The sequence below is a fragment of the Giraffa tippelskirchi genome, chromosome 10 (genome assembly GCF_054371585.1).
Source record: "Giraffa tippelskirchi isolate mGirTip1 chromosome 10, T2T-mGirTip1v1.2.pri, whole genome shotgun sequence".
NCBI classification, from domain to species: Eukaryota; Metazoa; Chordata; class Mammalia; order Artiodactyla; family Giraffidae; genus Giraffa; species Giraffa tippelskirchi.
The window spans coordinates 25,594,364-25,619,463 of record NC_137284.1 but is presented as its reverse complement, the minus strand read 5'-3'; the positions used below and the strand labels follow the sequence as shown (position 1 = coordinate 25,619,463).

At 36.3% G+C, this 25,100-nt stretch overlaps 1 protein-coding gene across 4 annotated transcripts in view; it reads right to left on the bottom strand.

The window, feature by feature from the left end:
- ANO5 (anoctamin 5) overlaps positions 1-25,100 on the bottom strand; it is a 92,489-nt gene that overhangs the window by 64,382 nt on the left and 3,007 nt on the right. For 3 of the 4 annotated variants that reach the window (XM_081533736.1, XM_081533739.1, XM_081533737.1), the window contains 3 exons: positions 17,881-17,924; positions 13,194-13,241; positions 2,900-3,013 (listed from right to left, as the gene is read on the bottom strand). In XM_081533736.1, the coding sequence (XP_081389862.1) occupies positions 2,900-3,013; positions 13,194-13,241; positions 17,881-17,924 (206 nt within the window). Of the gene's footprint in view, positions 1-2,899; positions 3,014-5,620; positions 5,663-13,193; positions 13,242-17,880; positions 17,925-25,100 lie in introns of all 4 variants that reach the window. The other variant, XM_081533735.1, reaches the window with a different exon arrangement.

Sequence of the window (25,100 nt, the reverse complement as noted above, 5' to 3'; positions counted from 1 at the left end):
ATGCCATGATCTTAGTTTTCCGAATGTTGAGCTTTAAGCCAACTTTTTCACTCTCCTCTTTCACTTTCATCAAGAGGCTCTTTAGTTCTTCTTCACTTTCTGCCATAAGGGTGGTGTCATCCGCATATCTGAGGTTATTGATATTTCTCCTGGCAATCTTGATTCCAGCTTGTGTTTCTTCCAGCCCAGCGTTTCTCATGATGTACTCTGCATCGAAGTTAAATAAGCAGGGTGACAATATACAGCCTTGACATACTCCCTTTCCTATTTGGAACCAGTCTGTTGTTCCATGTCCAGTTCTAACTGTTGCTTCCTGACCTGCATACAGGTTTCTCATGAGACAGGTCAGATGGTCTGGTATTCCCATCTCTTTCAGAATTTTCCACAGTTTATTGTGATCCACACAGTCAAAGGCTTTGGCATAGTCAATAAAGCAGAAATAGATGTTTTTCTGGAACTCTCTTGCTTTTTCGATGATCCAGCGGATATTGGCAATTTGATCTCTGGTTCCTCTGCTTTTTCTAAAACCAGCTTGAACATCTGGAAGTTCACGGTTCATGTATTGCTGAAGCCTGGCTTGGAGAATTTTGAGCATTACTTTACTAGCGTGTGAGATGAGTGCAATTGTGCGGTAGTTTGAGCATTCTTTGGCATTGCCTTTCTTTGATTTCATTGCAATAAAACATAGCCATTGAGTATGGCTGCATGCTGTGTCCTGTGAGGTCTTTTAATGAATCAGCAAACCTGGGGGTAGTCTTTCTGATCCCTAAAAATGGATTCAGGACACAACCAGAGCTCTTGGCTTTAGATAGAAGGATAGACAGCTCATCTGTGGTAACAGAAAGAAAGGTAGATTACACAGATGAAGATACTGGTAGATGGACAGATATGGTAATGAAAATTCATATTTATCTTCTACTTGCTTCAGTTTTCTCAGTGACTTAGAAAAGTGGTCAGCCAAGCTTGAAAATAAGGAGGATACATCCAAGATAAGAGAGAGAAAAGGTTATAAAACAGTCATCCAGCAGATTGGGAAACTGAATAATTTAAAGAAGTAAAGTGTGACTGCCAGACAGCATTAAGGACCTAGTTGAGGTCCACTGGCACAAATACGAGATAAAGTCAGTAAGCGAGTTATATGTCTTTCTTCCTGCATGGTTCTGGCATGCAGTAGGTAGACAGTTGGGTTTAACTAAGTTGTTTTGCAAAGTTAAGTATGATTGAGAGAGGAGCAAGGGGTTTGATGGCATATGCCATAAAGTATAATTTGATATGAGATTTAAACTGAACAAGCATAAAAAAGAGCATAAAGATAAGGAGCAGCAGTAAGAAGATTAATGTAATTATATTTAATCTGGTCCTGGTGCAGTTGAAGGAAGAAGGGTATTGGTCAGACACCTGAGTACTTGGAATGAGATTGTAAAGAGTTGTAGCTATTAGTAATGGCAAGTTCTAGGGAAATGAAGGGCTGAATTAGAGACTAAGATAACTGGAAAAGGGAGTTCAAGGAACAGAGAGGCCAGGATGCCAAAATAATCATCTATACATGCATTGAGATTATAAATAATTAAAAAAGGAGCTTGGGTGTAGAGAGTAATAGTGAACCAGGAGCTGAAATTGTTGAGAAACTTTTTGTCAACAAAATCTTCCCTGTTGGAAGATCAGGGACAGAATAAGGGCAGCAACAATGCTGGGTAGTGATAATTGATGAGATTTGAAGCTCAGGAGTTTTAGGGCTAAGCAAGGGAGGAAGGACTGGAATCAAGATACAAGGAGAGTAGGCATTCATCCATCTCCGGAAAGACAGTCTGCAGGGGAAAAGCCGCCACCACTTAAGAGGGCTGCTGGGGAAGGAATCAAATCCCCAGGAGAAGCTAGGCTTGAAGAGACATTCAGACTAGAGCTGAAAGTGGGGACAGTGAATGAATTTTAATGGCCTGGTGGAAGAGTTTCCAGGGAAAGAGTAGAAGAAAAGGGCAGAGAGAGATATGTACAGGGACTTACATAATGTCTCTAGTTTTTTACTTTATGGGACATTTATTTCCTGTGTTAAGCATGTTAGTAAATGTGTATTTATATGCTTACCCACTGCTGTTGTTGTTCAGTCACTAAGTCATATCAAACTCTTTGAGGCCCCATGGACTGCAGGACACCTCAAATATTTAATGGCTCAATCAGCAAAGAATCAGCCTGCAAAGCAGGCCACCCAGGTTCAATCCCTGCATCAGGAAGATCCCCTGGAGAAGGAAATGGCAATCCACTCCAGCATTCTTGTCTGGAAAACCCCATGGACAGAGGAGCCTGGCGGGCTACAGTCCATGGGGTCGCAAAAGAGTTGGACACAACTCAGGCACTAAACCAACCAACCAATATTTATTAACCATCCATTATTCTCCAACTACTCCTCTAGGCATTTGAGTATACAGTAACAAACAAGATAAAGTCTTTGGTTTTGTGAACTTACTTTATGGTGTTGGAGACAGTAAACAAGTTAAAAAAATAAATAAATAATGTAAGTTTAGAAAGTGATAATGTAAGTTCAGAAAGAACATAATGTCAAGGCTATTTCAGATAGAATAGATTAATGAAAGCTGAAATGAAATTGAATACAAAAGATAAATATTATATTTATACATACACCTCAAATTCTGGTGGTCACATTTAAGAACAAAGGTGAGCTACAAAAAGAAGCCACTGTCCAAAATGTTAAAAAAAAAAAAAATTGAAATTACATATGCATTTTTGGGTTGCATATTTTGTAGTCTTTCCACTCAGTTTCTGCTTCCAGAAATACTCCGGGGCTGCTAACTTCTACAAAGTAATTCAGTGGAAACTTCCTTGTCAAATTATGGAATGTACTTCTTTTTATTATTCCCATCTCTCTCTCGTAAGTACTTACCGCCTTCAGTTCTGCTTCTTTCTTTATGTCATCAACATAGGAAAGCACAAAATCAATTTTCCTAATCCCATCTCTGAAGAAGATAGAATCTTTGCTTTGTTCATCTTTTTTAAACTGCAGGAGACATGAATGGCACAGCTTTAAATTAGTTTTATTTTCAGATGGCAAAAACATGAAAGAAATTAAGTTAAAATTTGGTCACCATCTAATTTCATTTTCTGGAAATGACAGATGACAGATCTTCCATCATCAGTGGAAGATCATGCTTATTTTAGAAAGTCACATCCATAAAGAAGTTACATATTAAACAATGAAGACTCAAGATGAAACTAAGCATATTGACTACATGCACATATAATAAAAATGCTACAATTATACCAAAATATAAAATGAATAAATGTATACATTGATCCCAAAAGCATATTCAGAGAGAGACTTGTTACTTCATTAAGCAAAATACCAATTAGTCCAACAAATAATTCATGGTCACATACTACTTTAGGGGTATAATTAATTATAGACTAATTAATGAATCTCACTGCAAGAACAAAAACATAATTAATGCTCATGCTATGTTTTCATAACATTTCTACTTTTTAATTAACTTTTTGAAGGATTAAAATAAAATCAAGATGCAGCTAAAAATTAGAAAGCAAGTTAGCTTGCTAGCTGGCTTCAAGTAAACTCACATACAAATCTCCTTTTCAACAATGATTATTTAAGTGAGCCAAAATCAATCCATTGTTTAAATCTGTGTTATCAATTCTCTCAGTAAAATGGTCAAACTTGCAAATTTACCCTTCACATGTAAGTTCATTAATTCCTCCCCTTTCAAAACTATAAAAACATCAGAGAGCTTCAAAAAGAGGAGATTTTAAGTTTCACTGATTTGGTCCTCTTGGGAGTTTATACGTAATATGTAATAGTTAATATTTGGAACAGTCCACATATAATACCTAGAATGATGTAAATAGATGATACAGTGCATATCAGAGATCTCTCTAACCCTGTGATGCAAATTTATAACATAGACAACTTTCCAACTGCTTGAGCTAACTAGTGAATGGGAAACTGGGTTTTTAATTTTCATAACTGGTATTTACTTCAGTGTATGAGTTTCTTTGATGGTATTCTATGCTGCTTTTCATTCAAGTCAGGCCAGGCAAATCACCCATAAAAAAGACTGGATGTAGATCAGTTCAAGTAAGAATAAGAAAAAAATCTCATGTTTGATCTGTGGTTTATGAACAGAATAACTGTATTTTATTTATATGAATACATAACTGGTATGTCTCAGAAAGAACTAGCTCCCAATGCACAGGAGGAAATGAGTGAAAAAAGAACGAAGAAACAAAAAATATTCAAGGAGTGTAGAGATTACATATCAAGATTCAGTCATTTAAATGTTATGTCTGAGTTTTTTGCACCCCAAAGGATACACAGTCATCTCTCTTCTCATAAAAGAAAGTAAAAAAAAAAACATGAAAAATTCAAACTGTTATCATGTTATAGATCTTGATTATAAATCACTAAAAAAGTGAACAAAATGAAAAATTATTTGAGCTCTTGTAAGTTGTCACAGGATTAGCATATTTTATGAAATAACCACACTGGAGAAGGGAAAATAATACTAATTAGATTAAATACAATCAAAGCAAAAAATTAGAGGGAAAAATAATAATCTTTTTGCTCTAAGTCTGGTCAGTCATATTTTGCCTGGTAGAGTTTTTTTTTTTAAATGACACATATTGGTAAAGATTCATATTGCTTGTTTGAACAGCTAAATTTAGGTCCACAAAGAGAAGTTCTGGAGACAGAAGATGTGCATATAGAAATCAACAAAAATCACACTCAGAGTTTTTTTCCATTAGGGAACAAACAAAGTAGCTAGACTATTTAATCCAATTATTTCCTGAATGTTCAGTCAAAATGTGCTGTGCTTAGTTGCTCAGTCATGTCCAACTCTTTGCAACCCCACAGACTGCAGTCTGCCAGGCTCCTCTGTCCATGAGCATATGTCATTCCCTTCTCTCAAAAATGAAAGGCTACCTAGAAAAACCCAAATCTCTATCATTATGTCATTCCCTAACTATAAACTGTAAAAAATTTTTAAAATACAGAGAAATCACCAGTAGCCCTGTAAACACAATGAGGTAGACGTCCTTAGGACTGTTCACAGAAACTGGCTGAAGTCATCTGGGGCAAAAAACATGGTAATTTTGTTACATATAACTGAGAACTATGAAAACATCTCATTCTTTTGTTTTGCACAAGACATGACATTAAGATCACTTTTTTTGCAATGTGTGCGTGTATCTTTTTATTTATATTTGATTTTATTTGTATTTGTTCTTGGAAATGCCTGTTTATAGTAAGGCAAACATCCAGGTGGCTATTGAATGAGGTAGTTATTCTGAGGTTCATAAACTTGGATTCTTCATGGGAATTCATAAACTTCTGAAACTGTATGTAAATTGAAAGTGTGTATGTGCAAGTGTGTGTATTTGTGTGTTTGCAATTACATTTTTTTAAGGAAGAGGTTCCAAAGCTTAAATCAGACCCCGAAAAGATTATGAATCACCATTCTAAAATCTCAGTTGCCTGGGGAATAGGAACCAATGACAAAGTCCCTCAAATTAACAGCATTCATTGCAACAAAAATGACTCAGGCTAGCAATGCATCCATCCAAAGCACAGGCAGTATCATTCCATACTGGTTACCAGAAGACGCCGCCTCAGGAACAAATTGTATCGCTTGGCAGACTGTGAAGCAATCAATAGAATGTTAGCAAATCCTGCCCAGAATTAAAGAAGATTTCCTCCAAAACAGACATGCAAACAAACAAACCCCAGTATGATCGCTCGTGTGAATATGCATGTATATGTGTAATACTTAAGATTTGGAAGGTGGGAGAAGACAGTAAGAAGAAAAGAAGAGCAAAAATAGGAAGAAGACAATAAAGAATAAATGAAAGAAAAAAAAAGGGACTTTGAAGTAAATTTCCCTAAATCATTTTACAGTAACTTTAAATAATAAACATTTGTGGACCTGGATTAAGAAAGAAAGAACAGAAAAAATAACAAAGGAAAACATGAGAATGGAAATGTAAAGTAAAATAGATGTAGTAGAAATTCTGTTATGTATGCCTATATACATCAGGCAAAGAAAGCAAAATTATTACAGCTATTCTGGGACCATGTATGGTATGAAAAGCTCACCCAATAGGGTAAAATATTTCATTACTGAAAAAAATACTGAAGTTACCATTACCATATAAGTGTGTGTGTAACTACTTTTTTTAGAAAGAGGTTCCAAGCTTTAATCAGATCTAAAAGATTAACGATCTTTCATTACAATTAAAATATTTCATTAGCAGAATACTGGGAGGAAAAAGTCACTTAATTACTTAAATGCTGAGTTGTCTTCCATCATCAGTTACTATTATTTTTAGAATATGAAAGCAATTCACTAAAAAAACATCTGGGATAATCAATAATATTTGAAAGGAAAACAACCTATGGCACAAAAAGGCAAGTACTATATTTCATAGTATAATGAAATTATAAATTATCTAATTAAATTATCAATAAAGAATTTCAGTTCTTGCCATGCAACGTTTTGTTTAAACTGTTGTTTTTCTGGAACATGCTAGAGACCCAAGCAACTGGTGACTAAGCTGGGAAGTCTCAGCTCTGTAAACTGAAGAGCCTACTATGTATACATGAGTTAATACTGCCGTTACTTAAAAAAAAAAAGACAGATACATGATGGATGTTGGTCACTGTATAAAGCATATTATTTTGTGTTGGGCTGAAATATTTCAACTTAGCACTTTTAATTTTCTTGGGATCCTTCATGAGATCCACAAGTTATTACTTTTCTCAGATGTTTTACCAGGAGTCATCACAGAATTGTTAATGGAAATGAAACACTCATACTCTAAGAAGCTATATAGGACCATATTATGCCTTTCATGGGTCCCTTTTTCTATTAAAATTTTTAATAAAAAATAATAGATGTGATTAAACTTTGATTTTAAAATAAATTAAAATTAAAACATTTCCATGGGCTCCAAAAAGTATTTTGTGCCTCCCATGCCTAAAGAATAAGTTGGCCCTGGAGTCATGGTTTAACCAGTACCACCACATTAAGAATGCTGAGAATGCAAGGTATAAAAAGTTACCTAAATGACTGGTAAAAAGCCTTCTGTGATAAAATTTTAAATATATTAAATGAAGATCACCAAAGGACTTGATTACAAAATGATACAATTAACATTCCATAGACTAAAAATTTAGAATTAATAACCTTATAATATTTCCATCATGTGCCAAATATGTTCACTTTTCATTATAAAACAGTAACACTAAACCTACTAAAAATGTATTTTTAAAATCATTCCTATTTCCTTGCTGCTTTAGTAACTGTTCAGTGTATTTACTTCTAGTTTTGTCCAAGCACTGAATTTTTTAATATAAGTGGCTACATTTAATGCACACATTTTTCTTGCCTTTTTAATAATATTACCATGATATTAAAATTAGTTTTCACATTATTATAAACTTACCATAAGCATAACTTGTCTGTGTCTTTTCAACTCATTAAATTTAATCTAACTTATTTGTAAAAAGATATGTTAGAGCCTCTTCTCTATAAATAGAATTGAAAACTTTTATTACTGGTGCTACACAGAAGTTGGCAATAATATCTGTCTTTCATTACACATAACTTGAACACCTTAAGTCCTAACTTTTTAATTATTATGCCAGGTGTTTTAAATCTGTATATTTTTAAAATCCAAGATAGAGATACGAGAGAGAGAGAGCAATGTCCAATTGGAAATAAACAAATATATATTTACATGAGGATCAAAAATATGAAGCATCTATGGACAGATTTAACATATATGTATAATACTTGCACATTAAAAATGAAAACATTGCTGATATATACTAAAACATATCAAAACAGAGATATATTTTATGTTCATGTATTTAAAAATCAATATCGTTAAGATGTAAATTCTCCTGAAATTAATCTATAGATTCTGAGCAATACCAATCAAAAAATCAATAATAATTTTTTTAGACTTGTCAAGCTGGTTGTAAAATTTATATGAAAAATGTAGATTCTGAGTAGCCAAACAATTTTGATAAAGAAGAGTAAATTGGAAACACTCTGATTTTCATACACTTACTATAAAGTGAAGCAGAGATATTACTTTGTCAACAAAGGTTCTTCTAGTGAAGGCTATGGTTTTTTCAGTAGTCATGTATGGACGTGAGAGTTGGATGGTGAAGAAAGCTGAGCGCCAAAGAATTGATGCTTTTGAACTGTGGTGTTGGAGAAGACTCTCGAGAGTCCCTTGGACTGTAAGGAGATCCAACCAGTCCATCCTAAAGGAGGTCAGTCCTGGGTGTTCATTGGAAGGACTGATGTTGAAGCTGAAACTCCAATACTTTGGCCACCTGATGCGAAGAGTTGACTCATTGGAAAAGACCCTGATGCTGGGAAGGATTAGGGGCGGAGGAGAAGGGGACGACAGAGGATGAGATGGCTGGATGGCATGACCGACTCGATGGACATGGGTTTGGGTAAACTCCAGGAGTTGGTGATGGATGGGGGGGGGCCTGGCGTGCTGCGGTTCGTGATGTCGCAAAGAGTCAGACACGACTGAGCGAATGAACTGAACTGAACTGAACTGAGAGTAATCAAGACAGTGTAATATTGTCAGAAGAATAGACATATGATGGGGCAAAGCAGAGTTTATAAATAAACTCACACCTACATGGTCAGTTTCCACAAAGGTTCTATGAGGAAATGATAGCACGTGCTACATATGCATAGTAAAAAGCAAATAAATTTAATTATCACCATAAATCATCTACAAAAGTTAACTCAAAATGAATCCCAGACCAAAGGTAAGAGTTAAAAGTATAAAACTGTAGAAAATCTGAGAAAATCTCCTCTCTTTGGTACAGACAAATATTTCTTAGAGCACAAAAAGCATGGTTCATTAAAAAAAAAAAAGAATGAGAATCTGAACTTTGAAACTTTGAAAATTTGTTTTTTTTAAAAACAGTGTTAAGTTAAAAAAAAAAGGAAAGTCACAGATTGGGAGAAGATGTTTGGAATACACAAAACTGACAAAGGTCTTGCCTTCAAACTTTTTAAAAGTTAGTAAAAGATAATCCAATTTCTAAAATACAGAAAAGATTTGAACATATAGTTAACAGAAGATGTATGAATGGTCAATAAGCCCGTGAAAAGATGTGTAACATTATCATTCATCAGGGAAATGAGAACTGAAACCATGAGATATCATTCACTCAACCACTAAATTAAAAGCTGACAATATCAAGTTCTCGGGAGCTCGGAGAGCAACAACTCTCACGCATTACTGGTGGGAATGAAAAATACACAACCCCTTTTAAAAACATTTTTGCAATTTCATATAAAGTTACACATACTCTTTCCATATGACCCAGAAAACTTCTCCTAGGAAATTAACACAAAGAAATGAAAATATATGTCTATATAAACACCTCTTACATGAATATTCCTAACAGTTTCATTTATAAAGCTGAAAACAATTCAAATATCCATCAAACAGGTGAATGGATAAACAAATGCTGGTATATCCATACAATGGAATATTACTTAGCAATAAAACAAAAGAAACCAAAAAATTATGGAGATATTCAACAAGATTCAATTTATCAGTATCACATGGAGGTATGGATGAGTTTCAGCAACATTGTGCTGAACAAAAACTCCAGGAGCCAGACATAAAATATAGTATATACAGTATGATTCCACTCACATGTCACTTTAGAAAAAAAATTTTTTAAAAAATCAGAGCTTGCCTAGGGCAAGGGTAAAACAGAAAAAAAGGAAGCTTTTTTCCTGAGGTAATGGAAATCTGTATCTTGACTGCTGGGATTTGTTAAAATTTGTCAAACTGTACACCTAACATGCATTTTATTGTATGTAATGTATAAACAATAGTGATGATAATTTTTAACTTGAACAACTAGAAGAACAGATCGTGTGTAGTTGAGATATGAAAGATTTCAATTGAGCAGCTTCTTGTCTGGGGAAAAAATACATTTTAGACACATAAATATTGGAATGTCTTTAGACATTCAAATGCATACAGTGGGGAAAGACTTAGATATTTAAGCCTGAAGGTCAGGGGAGATGTCTATACTAGAAACTTCAAATTGAGTGTGGCAACATATCAATGGTAATTAAAACCATGAAACTGAATAAGATCCCCAGGGGATGGAATTAAATGTCTTCAGTCCTAGAGCAATCCTATCTAAGTAGATACTCGGACCAATTAGAAATACTAAACTATATTGATGCTAATTGCTTCTGGTTCATTTATTCAAATGTACATTCTGGATGGTTTGCACCTATGCCATGCATGTCATAAAATATTTGAACAATTGTCCCTGAGGTAAGTAAAATCTACACCCCCCTAAAACCATTAAGAGCATGTTGGTTGTTATTAAGGCATGCCTCTAGTGCATTTTCTAATACCCATTCCTCCTCCTTTAAACCCTAATAGCTTTTCAAACTATTCCCCTTAAACACAAATGGCACTCACTCTAAGACAGGTTCTTTTAGGTATAATCTTCATTTTTCTGTATCTCATTTAATGGTTTTAGCATCCTTCTAACCTAGCTATTCAGCAAGCCATTTAGGTATTGATGACTTCCTGGTGGCTCAGAGGGCTTCCCTGGTGGCTTAGATAGTAAAGAATCTGCCTGCAATGCAGGAGACCTGGGTTCAATCCCTGGGTCGGGAAGATCCCCTGGAGAAGGGAATGCCCATTCTAGTATTCTTGCCTGGAGAATTCTATGAACAGAGGCTACAGTTCATGGGGTTGCTGAGTTGGACACAACTGAGCAACTAACACTTTCAACAACACTTAGGTATTCAATCAAATCCACTGTTGACTGTGCTGTGCTGTGCTCTGCTTAGAGGCTCAGTCATGTCTGCCTCTTTGCGACCCCATGGACTATAACCCACCAGGCTCCTCTGTCCAAGGGGATTCTCCAGGCAAGAATACTGGAGTGGGTTGCTATGCCGTCTTTCAGCAGATCTTCTACTTTAACCTTAAAATAAAAGGTTAAATTGTGTGAATTCTTCCGAAGTTATTAGAATCATTAGTCAGGAAGTTCTAGCATAATAATGGTTGGATTACATTTTTTTTTCCCAAAAGGGAAATACATCCAATGATATCCAGCTGATATCTTCGGTTTGTCTCAGCAGATCCCTTTTCTATCCATCGCTACCCTGCTTTTTTCTCCTTGGGAGGGTGACTGGTTATAGACATCAAAGAGTTCCTCTCATCTCTGGCTTCCTACAGATGACTGGAAGGAGGGAGGAGAGTGTAAATTTCTTCCTTTCTGAGGCTGGATTCAGGAGAGCTCTAACCCTCCCTCCACTGAAGTTCACTGACTGTCTCCCGGGTTCTAACAATTGTCCCCTCTCAATTTCCTTCATGGGCAAGGAGGTGATAATAAATATGTAAACAGTTCCCCCAAAATAATCAAGGAAAAAAAAAGAAAACCTAACAGCTTGACAGGAAAATAGACAAAATATATAAACAGAATGATCCAGCAAAATAAATGAAAATGACCATAAATGTAGAAAAAAGATAAATGTCTCACTCATATTGAGAGGTATGCAAGTTTATGTTACCCAAGGATACAGCAGTAAATGAAAAAGCTCCACTATCTATACCTAACAGACAGGCAAACATCTAAACTCAGTAAACACTGTTAGTAAGGCTCTGGAGAAAGAGAACACTTGTATATTTCTTAGAAATGCAAAACAGAGGGAAATTTGGTAATATATGGTAAAATTACATATGCCTTTATTTTTGATGGTTAAATACTATTTAGAAAGATACACTTGGCCAAAATATTATAAGCCTGATTCCCAAGGGTTAAAGACTAAAAAAAAGAAAAGATTTCCAAGATTAAAAACAACCCAAAGGTCCATCAGTAAAAGACTGGATGAATATATTATCCTAAACCCACACAATTGAATACTATGTCACATACTAGCAAATGAGAGTGAAATCGATACATAATACAGAGGGAATTCCAGGATGTTTTTAAGTGAAAACCAAGGAACAGGTCAATATACAGAGTATGCTATCTTTAGTGTAAGAAGCAGGAGAAATGTAAATACACATACGTATTTAGACATGGACACAGAGAAAAGTAAAGGATGAACTGGAAGGACAAACTAAATAAAAATGTTTACTACAGAAGACTTAAGAGGAAAAAAAGAAAGAAGAAATTTTTCTTTGAAATGCTTTGATTCATAGTTTCAAACGGAGATGGATTTACCTTCAAATAATAAAGTCAAAGTATCAGTGCCTCTTACATCAGTCTCTTCAAGCATTTAGGAAGGATTCTAGCTATGTGTTCATTCTCACAGTCAAACATTTTTGTAGAGATTTTAAAATAAATTATTGTCCTATTATTCTTCTTAAAAAGTGACACCAAAATAACATAAGCTTTAGGCTCCACTTAACCTTATTTGATCTATGGTTTTCAACTTGGGAATCAGGTAAGTGTTTAACATGGTCAAAAATAAACATAAATTAAAATAAATTAAAATTTTTTTAAAAAATAAAATTTCTGCTATTTTATTTTGATCAACCCCACAACCTTCATTCTGGAACATAAAGATCAGTATGCTAGCGAAAAGGAAAACATTTGTATCAAAACTGTCAGTAAGAAAATAACTATTTCCTCACCTTCCCAAATGGTATCTTTTAGTTACTAAGCAACTAATAAAAAATTTCGAATGCCTTTATTTACCTCTTAATTGACATTCAAATTTGCTAAATAAATTGTACTTCTTCATGATTATTCTTAGGTGTGTACCTACAGGTAAGATGAGAGATGTATGGAGAAAGAATACTAAATTAGACCTTGGAAACCTGAGTTCTAATCTAGTCCAGGATATGCCCCCTAAACATATGTTTAATTTTGGTCAAATCATTAAACTTTTCCCACCCTTCATTTTCTCATCTCTAAAACTGAGAAAGTAAAATGCAAGCAAAGTGCTATGCTTTATGCACCATTCTAACTAATGTGCCTGATGACACCTTTTCCCTCACAAGCAATGGATTGTCTGCAAATAAATTATCAAATATCATGTATAAGAATTTGAAAAATAACTGTGAACTAAGAGTCATAACTGCTGATTATACAAAGATAACCCATCATGTCCATGCAAGAAAGTGTGCTACTGATGGCTACTTACCCGTGGTTCTTGACAGATGAGAAAACTGGACTCTCTGCTTCTCAGGTCCTAATAGCACGATGGAGAAGACACAGCACTGTTAATAACAATGCAGTGGAGAGCACACAACTGTCAATAACAAAAACTCTAGATTCTCTATGCACAATCTAAACCTACAACTCAAGGGAGCTATGAAACACATGAAATTGGATGCAAAATTCTGTATGTACATGAGGTTTCCCAGGTGGCACTAATGGTAAAGAACCCACCTGTCAATGCAGGATACATAAGAGATGTGGGTTCAATCCTTGGGTTGGGAAGTTCCCTTGGAGGAAGGCATGGCTACCCACTCCAGTATTCTTGCCTGGAGAATCCCCATGGACAGAGGAGCCTGGCGGGCTATGGTCCATAGGGTCACAAAGAGTTGGACACGATTGAGCAACGAAGCACAACAGGGATATAACTTTTCTTCTTTTAATTCTGATTTTATTTAGGTTCTCTTGTTTTCTTAGTTGAAACTGAAAGCTTATAAATTTTATTTATCTTTTCAAATATCAGCTCTTAATTTCATTGATCTTTTCTATTGTCTTTTTAGTCTCTATGTCATTTATTTCTGTTCTGATTTTTACCTCCTTTTACGAAGAGTTTTTATCATAAATGGATGTTGAATTTTGTCAAATGGTTTTTGGTATCATATTCTTTTTATCTTTGATGTGATCATATGATTTTTGTCTTTTATTTTGTCAACGTGATGTATTATGCTGATTGATTTGCATCCCATCCTTGCATCCCTGGAATAAATTTTCACTTGACCATGGTGTATGATCCTTTTAATGTATTTCTGAATTCTTCCTGCCAATATTTTGTTAAGGATATTTGTACATGTGTTCAAGAGGTATATTAGCCTGTAATTTTCTTTTTGTGTGGTGTCCTTGTCTGGTTTTTGTACCAGCATAGTTCTGGCCTCATAAAATGAATTTGGAAGTGTTTCCTTTTCCTCAATATTTTGGAAGAGCTTGAGAACGATAGATGTTGTTTGGTAGAGTTCTCCAGTGAAGCCATCTGGTCCTGGAATTTTGTTTGTTGAGAAGTTTTTGATTAATTATTAAGTTATATATCACCATAAGAAAGGTTATATATGACAAGCCCACAGCGAACATCATGCTCAAAAGAAAAGCTTTCAGCTTTTTCTGTAAGATCAGGAATAATAATAGGATGCTCATTCTTGACACTTTTAGTTAACACAATATTGCAAGTCCTAGCCTGATCAATTAGGCAAGAAGAATAAATAAAAGGCCTACTACATTTAAAAGGAAAAGTAAAATTGTCACTATTTGCAGATGGCATGAGTTAATATAACCAAAATCCTGAAGACTGGCCCCCCAAAACTGTTAAGAACTAATTATTAAATTTAGTACAGCTGCAGGGTACAAAAATACACAAAAATCAGTTGCACTTCCATACACACTAGTAAAGAGTTATCATAAAGAGAAATTAAGAAAACAATCCCATTTACAATTGCATCAAAAAGAATAAAATACTTAAGAATAAATTTCACCAAGGAAGTGAAAGACCCGTAACACACTGCTGAAAGATACTGAAGACACACATAAGTAGAAAGCTATCTAATGCTGATGGATTGGAAGCTTAATATTGTTAAAATGTCCATATCACATAAAGCAACCTACAGATTAATTCAATCAACCATAATTCCAATGGCATTTTTCACAGAACTGAATAAACAATCCTAAAATTTGCCTAAACCCACAAAAGACACTGAAAACCCAAGCAATCTTAAGAAAGAAGAACAAATTTGGAGGCATCATGCCTTCTGATTTCCAACTATATTATAAAAATATAGCAATCAAAACATAATAGTATTGATATAAACACAGAAATATAGATGAACAGAACAGAGAGCCCCAAAATAAACCCATTACATATGATCAATTAATTTATAACAAAGGAGCCAATAAAATACAATGGGGAAAGGACAGTGTCTTCTTCAGTAAGGGGTGTTAGGGACACTGGATAGTCACATGCAAAATACTGCAACTAGACCACTATCTTACACCATACACAAAAATTAGTTAAAAATGGATTAAAGAATTGAGTGTAAGATCGTAAATCATAAAACCCAGGAAAAAAACACAGGTGGTAAGCTCCTTGACATCAGTCTCAGAGACAATTTTTTGTATCTGACTCTAAAACCAAATGCAGCACACACACACACAAAAAAAACCAGTGGGATTACACCAAACTAAAAAGCTTCTGCATAGCAAAGAAAATCATTAACAAAGTGAGAAGGCAACCTACCAGATGGGAGAAAATATTTGCAAATCATACACCTGATAAGAGGTCAATACCAAAATATATATACATATATATAAAATACACATACAACTCAATAGCAAAAAATCCAAACAATCCAATTTAAAAAATGGGCAGAGGATCTGAATAAACATTTTCCCAAAGAAACACAGATGGCCAACAGGCACATGAAAAGATGTTCAACATCACTAATCATCAGAGAAAGGCAAATCAAAATCACCGTGAGATATCACCTTACTCTTGTAAGAATGGCTACTATCAAAAAGATAAGGAATAACAGTGTTGGCAAGAATATGGAGAAAAGGGAACCTCTATGCACTGCTGGTGGGAATAAAAAATTGGTACAGATACTATGGGAAACAGTATGGAGATTCTTCAAAAAATTAAAAACAGAACTACCACAGGGTCAGGCAATCCCACTTTTGGTTATTTATCCAACAAATAAGAAAATACTAATTTGAAAAGATATATGAAGCCCTAAGTTCACTGCAACATTATTTACAATAGCCAACATATGGAAACTACCTGAAGTACCTATGAATGGATAAATTAATAATATGGACATACACACACACATGAGAAATGCTGGGCTGGAAGAAGCACAAGCTGGAATCAAGATTGCTGGGAGAAATATCAATAACCTCAGATATGAAGATGACACCATCCTTATGGCAGAAAGTGAAGAGGAACTAAAAAGCCTCTTGATGAAAGTGAGAGAGGAGGGTGAAAAAGTTGGCTTAAAGCTCAACATTCAGAAAACTAAGATCATGGCATCTGGTCCCATCACTTCATAGGAAATAGATGGGGAAACAGTGGAAACAGTGTCAGACTTTATTTTTTTGGGGCTCCAAAATCACTGCTGATGGTGATTGCAGCCATGAAATTAAAAGACCCTTGTTCCTTGGAAGGAAAGTTACGACCAACCTAGACAGCATATTAAAAAGCATTTGTAAAAAAAAAAAAAAAAAAAGCATTTGTTACTTTACAACAAATGTCTGTCTAGTCAAGGCTATGGTTTTTCCAGTGGTCATGTATGGATGTGAGAGTTGGACTGTGAAGAAATCTGAGTGCCAAAGAATTGATGCTTTTGAACTGTGGTGTTGGAGGAGAATCTTGAGAGTCCCTTGGACAGCAAGGAGATCCAATCAATCCATCCTAAAGGAGATCAGTCCTGAGTGTTCATTGGAAGGACTGATGTTGAAGCTGAAACTCCAATACTTTGGCCATGTCACGTGAAGAGTTGGCTCACTGGAAAAGACCCTGATGCTGGGAAGGATTGAGGGCAGGAGGAGAAGGGGATGACAGAGGATGAGATGGCTGGATGGCATCACTGACTCGATGGACATGAGTTTGGGTAAACTCCGGGAGTTGGTGATGGACAGGGAGGCCTGGTGTGCTGCTATTCATGGGGTCGCAAAGAGTCGGACATGACTGAGTGACTGAACTGAACTCACACACACACATACACACGATGGAATATTTCTTAGCCATAAGAAAAAGAATAAATTTTTGCCAATTGCTACATCAATGGAACTTGAGGGTACTATGCTAAGTGAAATAAATCAGACAGAGAAAGACAAATACTGTATGATTTCACTTACACGAGGAGTCTAGAAAATAAAACAAATAAACAAAATAGAACACAACTTACAGACACACAGAACAGATAGGTGGTTGCCAGAAAAGAGGTGGTTGGAGACAGGCAAAAGGTTGAAAGGTGTCAGGAGGTATCAACAGTCAGTTACAAATAAGTCATGAGGATATAATATATGATACAGTGACTGCAGTCAATGGTATTGTATTGTATATTTGCTAAAAGAGAATAAATCTTAAATGCTATCATCACAAGAAAAAATATCTGTGACTCTGTATGATGATGGATGGTAATTAGACTTATTGTGGTGACATTCATCAGTATGTACAAATATAAATCATTACGTTGCACACCAGAAATTAATATCAGATTATATGTCAATTATACCTCAGTAAAAATGCACTAATCAGATACTGCTAACTCTAACAAAAAAAGCCATCAAATATTATTCCTTGCATTATAGTCAAGCAGTGTTAAGCTAAATACTATTATCTTGCATAACAAGTCTCAGCATATCTGAGTTTACATCACAGAAAGTCTCAAAACAAATCCAAACTTATGTTTTATCTCCTATAACACCCAGAAAGATTCAATATTAAGTTTACATGAAACACGGAATTTGCTTTACTTAAAAATTAATAGGTTGGAGGACAAAACATGAAGAATGTAGTATTAACAAATAACCGAAGTACAAAGACCCAAGTATTCATATGAAGTACATATCTAACCTTGCCTCAATTTTTGTTCTGACTTATAAGAAGCTAACACATATATTTAACTTACCTCACTTGCTTTGGAATAACGTTCTTCTCTACTGACTCGTCTGTCTAAATTAAACAACAAAAAAAGTCATGTTAAAATGGCCAACTGATCACAATATGTTAAAACTCTGAATAGGGAGAATTCAAAATTTAAAAGGTCATATTATCTGTGAACAGAAACAATTTTAATTCTTCCATTCCAATTTAGATGTCTTTTATTCCTTTTTCTGCCTAACTGGTCTGGCTAGAACTTCTGGTACTATGCTGAACAGAAGTGACAAAAGTGAATATCCTTGGATGACCAATAAAGTTAACTCATAAACAAAAGCTCCTTGAAGTTCCTAATAATTATTAAAAGTATAAAGGGGTTCTGAGATTTAAAAAAAAAGTTGACAAATGCTATCTTAGCTATAAATTCAGTAGAAATGCATGCACTATGGGAATGGTACAAGAACGTTCATAACAGTATTATTGGTAATAACCAGAAAACCAAGGTTTCCCAGGTGGCTCAGTGGTAAAAAAAAAAAACCCGCCTGCCAATGTAGGAGACACAGGAGATGTGTTTTCAATTTGGGGGCTGGAAAGATACCCTGGAGAAGAAAAAGGCTCCAGTATTCCTGCCTGGATAAAATCCCATGGACAGAGGAGCCTGGTGGGGTACACTCCATGGGGTTGCAAAGAGTTGGGCATGACTGAGCACACAACACTCAGAAAACCAGCATCACCCCAAATATCCAGAAACAATAAAGTGGATCAATACAATGTAGTATAATCACACCATGTATGGTATTTAGCAACAAAATTGAATTAGTTTTAATTAGATGCAAAAACATAACTCTCCCAGAAATAGTTCAGCAAAAAGGCAGAAATAATTAGCAATATTTCAATTACATAAAGTTTAACTATGCAAAAACCAAAATATGTTGCTTACGGATGAATACTTCAGGGTAGGTAAATTTTGGGATACAATTAATACAATCACTCGCCAAAAAAAACACTCCAGTTCCCTAAGCTCAGATTGCTGTCCTGTATTGCAAACCACATATCAAATATTCAGGCCCTCTCTGCACTGACCTGTGACAACCTGGGAATAGGAAATTGACATATGCTGCTACTCTGGTTAATGCTAATGCTGTGATAGTAAACTGTTCTTTGTCTCCCTTCCAGGTGTCTCATAATCTTCTACCAGTAACCATGAAATTGTAACAGGCTACTTTGTCAACTTTCAAATGCAGTCAAGTCTCAGACTTTTCACAGTTCTTGCCACTGATTGTCAGTACAACGATGATAATAATGGTGGTGATAATTGGTAATGTGCATTGATTCTTTATTGTTAAATTTACAGTACAGTGGAGGAGACAGAAAAGAAATGCAAAAAAGGCAAAATAGTTGTCTGAGGAGGCCTTATAAATAGCTTGAGAAAAGAAGAGAAGAAAAGGCAAAGGAGAAAAGGAAAGATATACCCATTTGAATGCAGAGTTCCAAAGAATAGCAAGGAGAGATAAGAAAGCCTTTCTCAGTGATCAATGCAAAGAAATACAGGAAAACAATAGAATGGGAAAGACTGGAGATCTCTTCAAGAAAATTAGAGATACCAGGGGAACACTTCATGCAAAAGGGGTAAAATAAAGGGCAGAAATGGTATGGACCTAACAGAAGCAGAAGATATTAAGAAGAGGTGACAAGAATACACAGAAGAACTATATAAAAAAGATCCTCATGACCCAGACAACCACGATGGTGTGATCACTCACCTAGAGCCAGACATCCTGGAATGTGAAGTCAAGTGGGCCTTAGAAAGCATCACTACAAACAAAGCTAGTGGAGGTGATGGAATTCCAGTTGAGCTATTTCAAAAAGATGATGCTGTGAAAGTGTTCCACTCAATATACCAGCAAATTTGGAAAACTCAGCAGTTGCCACAGGACTGGAAAAGGTCAGTTTTCATTCCAATCCCAAAGAAAGGTGCTGCCAAAGAATGTTCAAAGTACTGCACAATTGCACTCATCTCACATGCTAGCAAAGTAATGCTCAAAATTCTTCAAGCCAGACTTCAACAGCATGTGAACAATGAACTTCAAGATGTCCAAGCCGGATTTAGAAAAAGCAGAGAAACCAGAGATCAAATTGCTAATATCCGTTGGATCATCGAAAAAGCAAGAGAGTTCCAGAAAAACACCTACTTCTGCTTTATTGACTACGTGAAAGCCTTTGACTGTGTTGATCACAACAAACTGAAAAATTCTTAAAGAGATGGGAATACCAGACCACCTTCCTGCCTCCAAGAAATCTGTATGCAGGTCAAGAAGCAATCATTAGAACTGGATATGGGACAACAGATTGATTCCAAATCGGGAAAGCAGTACCTCAAGGTATACTGTCACCCTGTTTATTTAACTTGTATGCAGAGTACATCATGCGATATGTCGGGCTTGATGAAGCACAAGTTGGAATCAAGATTGCTGGGAGAAATATCAATAACCTCAGATATGCAGATGACATCACCCTTATGGCAGAAAGCGAAGAAGAACTAAAGAGCCTCTTGATGAACCTGAAAGAGGAGAGTGAAAAAGCTGGCTTAAAACTCAATATTCAGAAAACTAAGATCATGGCATTGAGTCCCATCACTTCCTGGCAAATAGATGGGGAAACAACGGAAACAGTGGCTGACTTTATTTTTTGGGGTCCAAAATCACTGCAGATGGTGACTGCAGCCATGAAATTAAAAGACACTTCCTCCTTGGAAGAAAAGCTATGACCAACTTAGCGTATTAAAAAGCAGAGACATTACTTTGCCAACAAAGGTCCGTCCGGTCAAAGCTATGGTTTTCCAGTAGTCATGTATGGATGTGAGAGTTGGACTATAAAGAAAGCTGAGTGCTGACGAGTTGATGCTTTTGAACTGTGGTGTTGGAGAAGACTCTTGAGAATCCCTTGGACTGCAAGGAGTCAAACGAGTGAATCCTAAAGGAAATCAGTCCTGAATATTCACTGGAAGGACTGATGCTGGGAAAGATTGAAGACAGGAAGAAACATGGAAGACAGAGGATGAGATGGTTGGATGGTATCATCAACTCCATGGACGTGAGTTTGAGCAAGCTCCGGGAGTTGGTGATGGACAGGGAGGCCTGGCGTGCTGCAGTCCATGGGGTCTCAAAGAATCAGACATGAATTAGCGACTGAACTGAGAAGAGACAGACTCAAAACTGTGATAAATGCTATACAAGAGACAAAAAGAGCAAACAGAGAGAGTGAGAAAAGCAAGAAGGGATGCGGTTTAGACACAGGAACTCAGAAAATCTCTCTGAGGGGGTAATAATTATACTGAGATGTGAAAGTTGAGAGGATACAAGAAACATAAGAACATGCAAAGGCTGCAAGACAGGAACAGTTTTTTAGGTGTTGAGGAAACAAAGGCCAAGTTAGAGATGAGTAGGTAAATGGCAGAGAGGTATAAGAAGGTGTTGGAAAGGCATGGAGTGGGGGACCATTTGTGGAGGACCTTGTATGACTAGATTTCTTCTTTGGTGAAATAGTAAGCCATGAAAAAGTATTTAAATAGTATTTACATTTAAATTTTATGAAAAGCACTAGTTGCTGACTGGAGGATGTGTTAAAAGATAGTGAGAACTCAGAAAGGAAACAAATCATGAGAGGTTGCTGCAATAAATCACAAGAGATGATGGGGGTCTGGCCTGCAGTTGGAAACCCTGCAAATGAAGGCACCTAAGTGGACTGTAGATATCTCAGTAAAAATGGAAAACAAATTGCTATCAAATTGCAGCTGTGCAGGTGGAGAGACAAAGAAGATGAAAGATGCCTAGACTTGAGCAATTCATGAATCCATTTACTGAAATGAGGAAGATTATTAATGGTAGGCAATTAATACAGCAGCTGCTGCTGGCTCCCCACAAATATCCTTTCTCTTCCTTGTTCTTTACTAACAAAATATTAATTATATGGTGCAGCAATGAGCTCTCACAAAAAAAGAACAAAAAAACACATTTCCTAGCCATCCTTGCAATCTAAGAATATAGCATAAATTCAAAGCTGTGTGCTGTGCCATCCTAAGTCACTTCAGTCGCGTTCAACTCTTTGCGATCCTGTGGACTATAGCCCGCCAGGTTCCTCTGTCCATGGGATTCTCCAGGCAAGAATACTGGAGCAGACTGCCTTGCCCTTCTCCAGGGGATCTTCCCGACCCAGGGATCGAATCCTCATCTCTTATCTCTCCTTCATTGGCAGGCGAGTTCTTTACCACTAGTGCTACCTGGGAAGTCCAAATTCAAAGCTACCAAATATCATATAAATAGTTTTAGTGTCTATACTATTTTCTAAGATGTGTGTAAGTATTAAATGAAAATGCATGTAAATTGCTTCATGCAGCCAGTCACTGGCACAGAGGAGATCATGAATGTTATTCTTGTTGATACTGTTATTATTATTAGCATATATTCTATACTTTTATTAATTTGCACAACTATTTCAAAGTCTTTGGATAAGTTGAAGAGTGTCAGAATAAAGATAAAAGAATATACTTTGTATTCAGGTCTTTTTGTTGCAGGATCTATTAAACAGTTAATAGCTAGTGTAAGCAAAGTACTAAACTAACATGCTATAGATATAGCCATATCAGTTAACTTTTCTGAGTACAGGTTTTCTCGTCTAAAAGATTAAAATATAAGTAAAAATTATTTGACATATATAAAATGCCACACAGTATCATTATCAAAGGGTTTTACTCATGAATACTGTCTAGATGTACAGCTCAAAATTCCACAATGTCTTGACTACCTCTTATTGGACTTCCCAAAAAAAAAGGAAACCAATCTAGCAAACTCTTTTAATAAGCAGATAAAGAATAGAAGTCTAAGAAAATGCATGCCTTGTCTGTCAATGTACTGTACTTGCACACTGGCGTAGGGAGGCTTTTCTTTTCTTGAGGACAAAAACAGTCACTGTTATGCATAGAATTAAACACAGGTCCAAGCACAGAGCAAAAAATGTACACCTTAAGCTCGAGTTATAGAATATTTTATAATTCTGTATTTTAGAAAAGAAAATGGAAAAACTGGAAACACTAACCTTTACTTACTCTAATTATTTTTGCTGTACTTAACATAAAACAAATAGTTTGAAAAATATTTTCAAACTGTTATCAGAAGTTGATGCAAAGTGTTTATTTCAGAATGTGGAAGGGATGGAAGTGAAAGTTGCTCAGTCGTCTCCGACTATTTGCGACCCCATGGACTATATAGTCCATGGAATTCTCTAGGCCAGGATACTGGAGTGGGTAGCCTTTCCCTTCTCCAGGGATCGAACCCAGGTCTCCCACACTGCAGGTGGATTCTTTACCAGCTGACGATATAGTTTCTTCAGATTATCTCCAATCTGTAATAGTTCTCTCTCATGCTTTTGCCTTTCAATTTACTGATTCCTCACCCTGGACCTAACAACTGTTTCTTTTTTTAGCTCATTCTTGCTTATTTTTCCACTTTACAACAGTTTTGACATCTTCCTTTCAAGCCTCGCCAGAAACCTCCTCATCTGGCCCCTGGTTAGCCTCCTCCCTGCTCCAATAGCACCCTGGCCTTAGGGCTCAGCTGGTAAAGAATCTGCCTCCAATGCAGGAGACCCTGGTTCGATTCCTGGGTTGGGAAGATCCCCTGGAGCAGGGATAGGCTACCCACTCCACTATTCTTGGGACTTCCCTGGTGGCTCAGAGGGTAAAAGAATCTGCCCACAATGCAGGAGACCTGGGTTCTCTCCCTGGGTTGGGAAGATCCCCTGGAAGAGGGCCGAGCAACCCACTCCAGTACTCTTGCCTGGAGAATCCCCATGGACAGAGGAGCCTGGTGGGCTAAAATCCATGGGGTCACAGAGAGTCGGACATGACTGAGCGACTAAGCACACACAGCACAGCCCTGTTCCCCCACCCTATGTAAGACTGCAAACTCCCCGAGAACCAGGTGGAGTGCACTTTGTAAACAGCATCCCTTTCAGAAAAGCAGAGACATTAAAGAAGATGGATGCATTTCCTCAAACACCACGCTCCCTCTCTCACACAGTGCTCACTTTCTTGCGCTCTCTCTCTCCCACACAGTTAGACGTTTGCACATGTCAGAGACCCAAATACACTTCCACACCCAGAGAATATGCAGTTGAAGAAACTGCATAGTCTACAAACCTCCATCAACACAGAGGCGTTATCTGAAGAGGCAGGATTTGAAGCCAACAACTCTAGACCAGCTTCTAGCTATTCCTGCAACTTCCTTTCAAGTCAATAGAATTGATTAGGCCACTTTTGCTGTGGCCTAGAAACAAGAACTACCAAAGGTTCACTATAGATCACTATCTCTCTCCCTCTCTCTCTAGTCTCTAAGTCGTGTCTGACTCTTGTGACCCCATGTACTGTAGCCTGCCAGGCTCCTCTTTCCATGGGATTTTCCAGGCAAGAATAATGGAGTGGGTTGCCATGCCCTTCTCCAGGGGATCTTCCCGACCCAGGAATCAAACCCAGGTCTCCTGCATTGCAGGCACATTCTTTACTGACTGAGCTATGAGGGAAGCCCTATCGATCACTATGGAGAATCATAAAACATGAGTCAAAATTTATGCCAGCCCAAAGACAGCTTTGAGTTTTCACTGAAAGCACATTATTAATACACACTCAGTGAACCAAGAATCCAAAAATAGCCCTTGGATTTACCAAATGGTCTTCTCAGTTTACATTTCTTCCAGGAGTATAAAATAACATAAACATAAATACAGCCACAGACAAAAAAACTAATATTTCAATCAGAACTTGCTAACAATGTTGATCAGTCAATAGGTCAATTTCAGCAACATTGACATTTTACTAGCAGCATTGCTTTACATAACAATTTAATGTTCTATTACACATTGCCCTTATAATTTCACTTTAAAAATTATTATATTGCGGGAGAACAGTTAATTGGAGATCACTGATTATTTCTGTGTTCAACTGTAAAGAAAATAAACAGAAAATATAACAAATCATAGAAAAATCTATTATGTCTGAAAGGCACAGTGTAAATACTCTCTCTCCAGGGAGAAATTTTATCACATGTAAATCAACTGTTTAACTTTCTCTTCAAAGGTGATTTAGAAAATATGTAATACACAGATTCAGGCTTACCTATATTGGGAAATTTACTCTAAGAAATCCATTTTATATTAAAACACAAGAATAAAAGTAGCTCTTAAAATTTTATGCTGTGG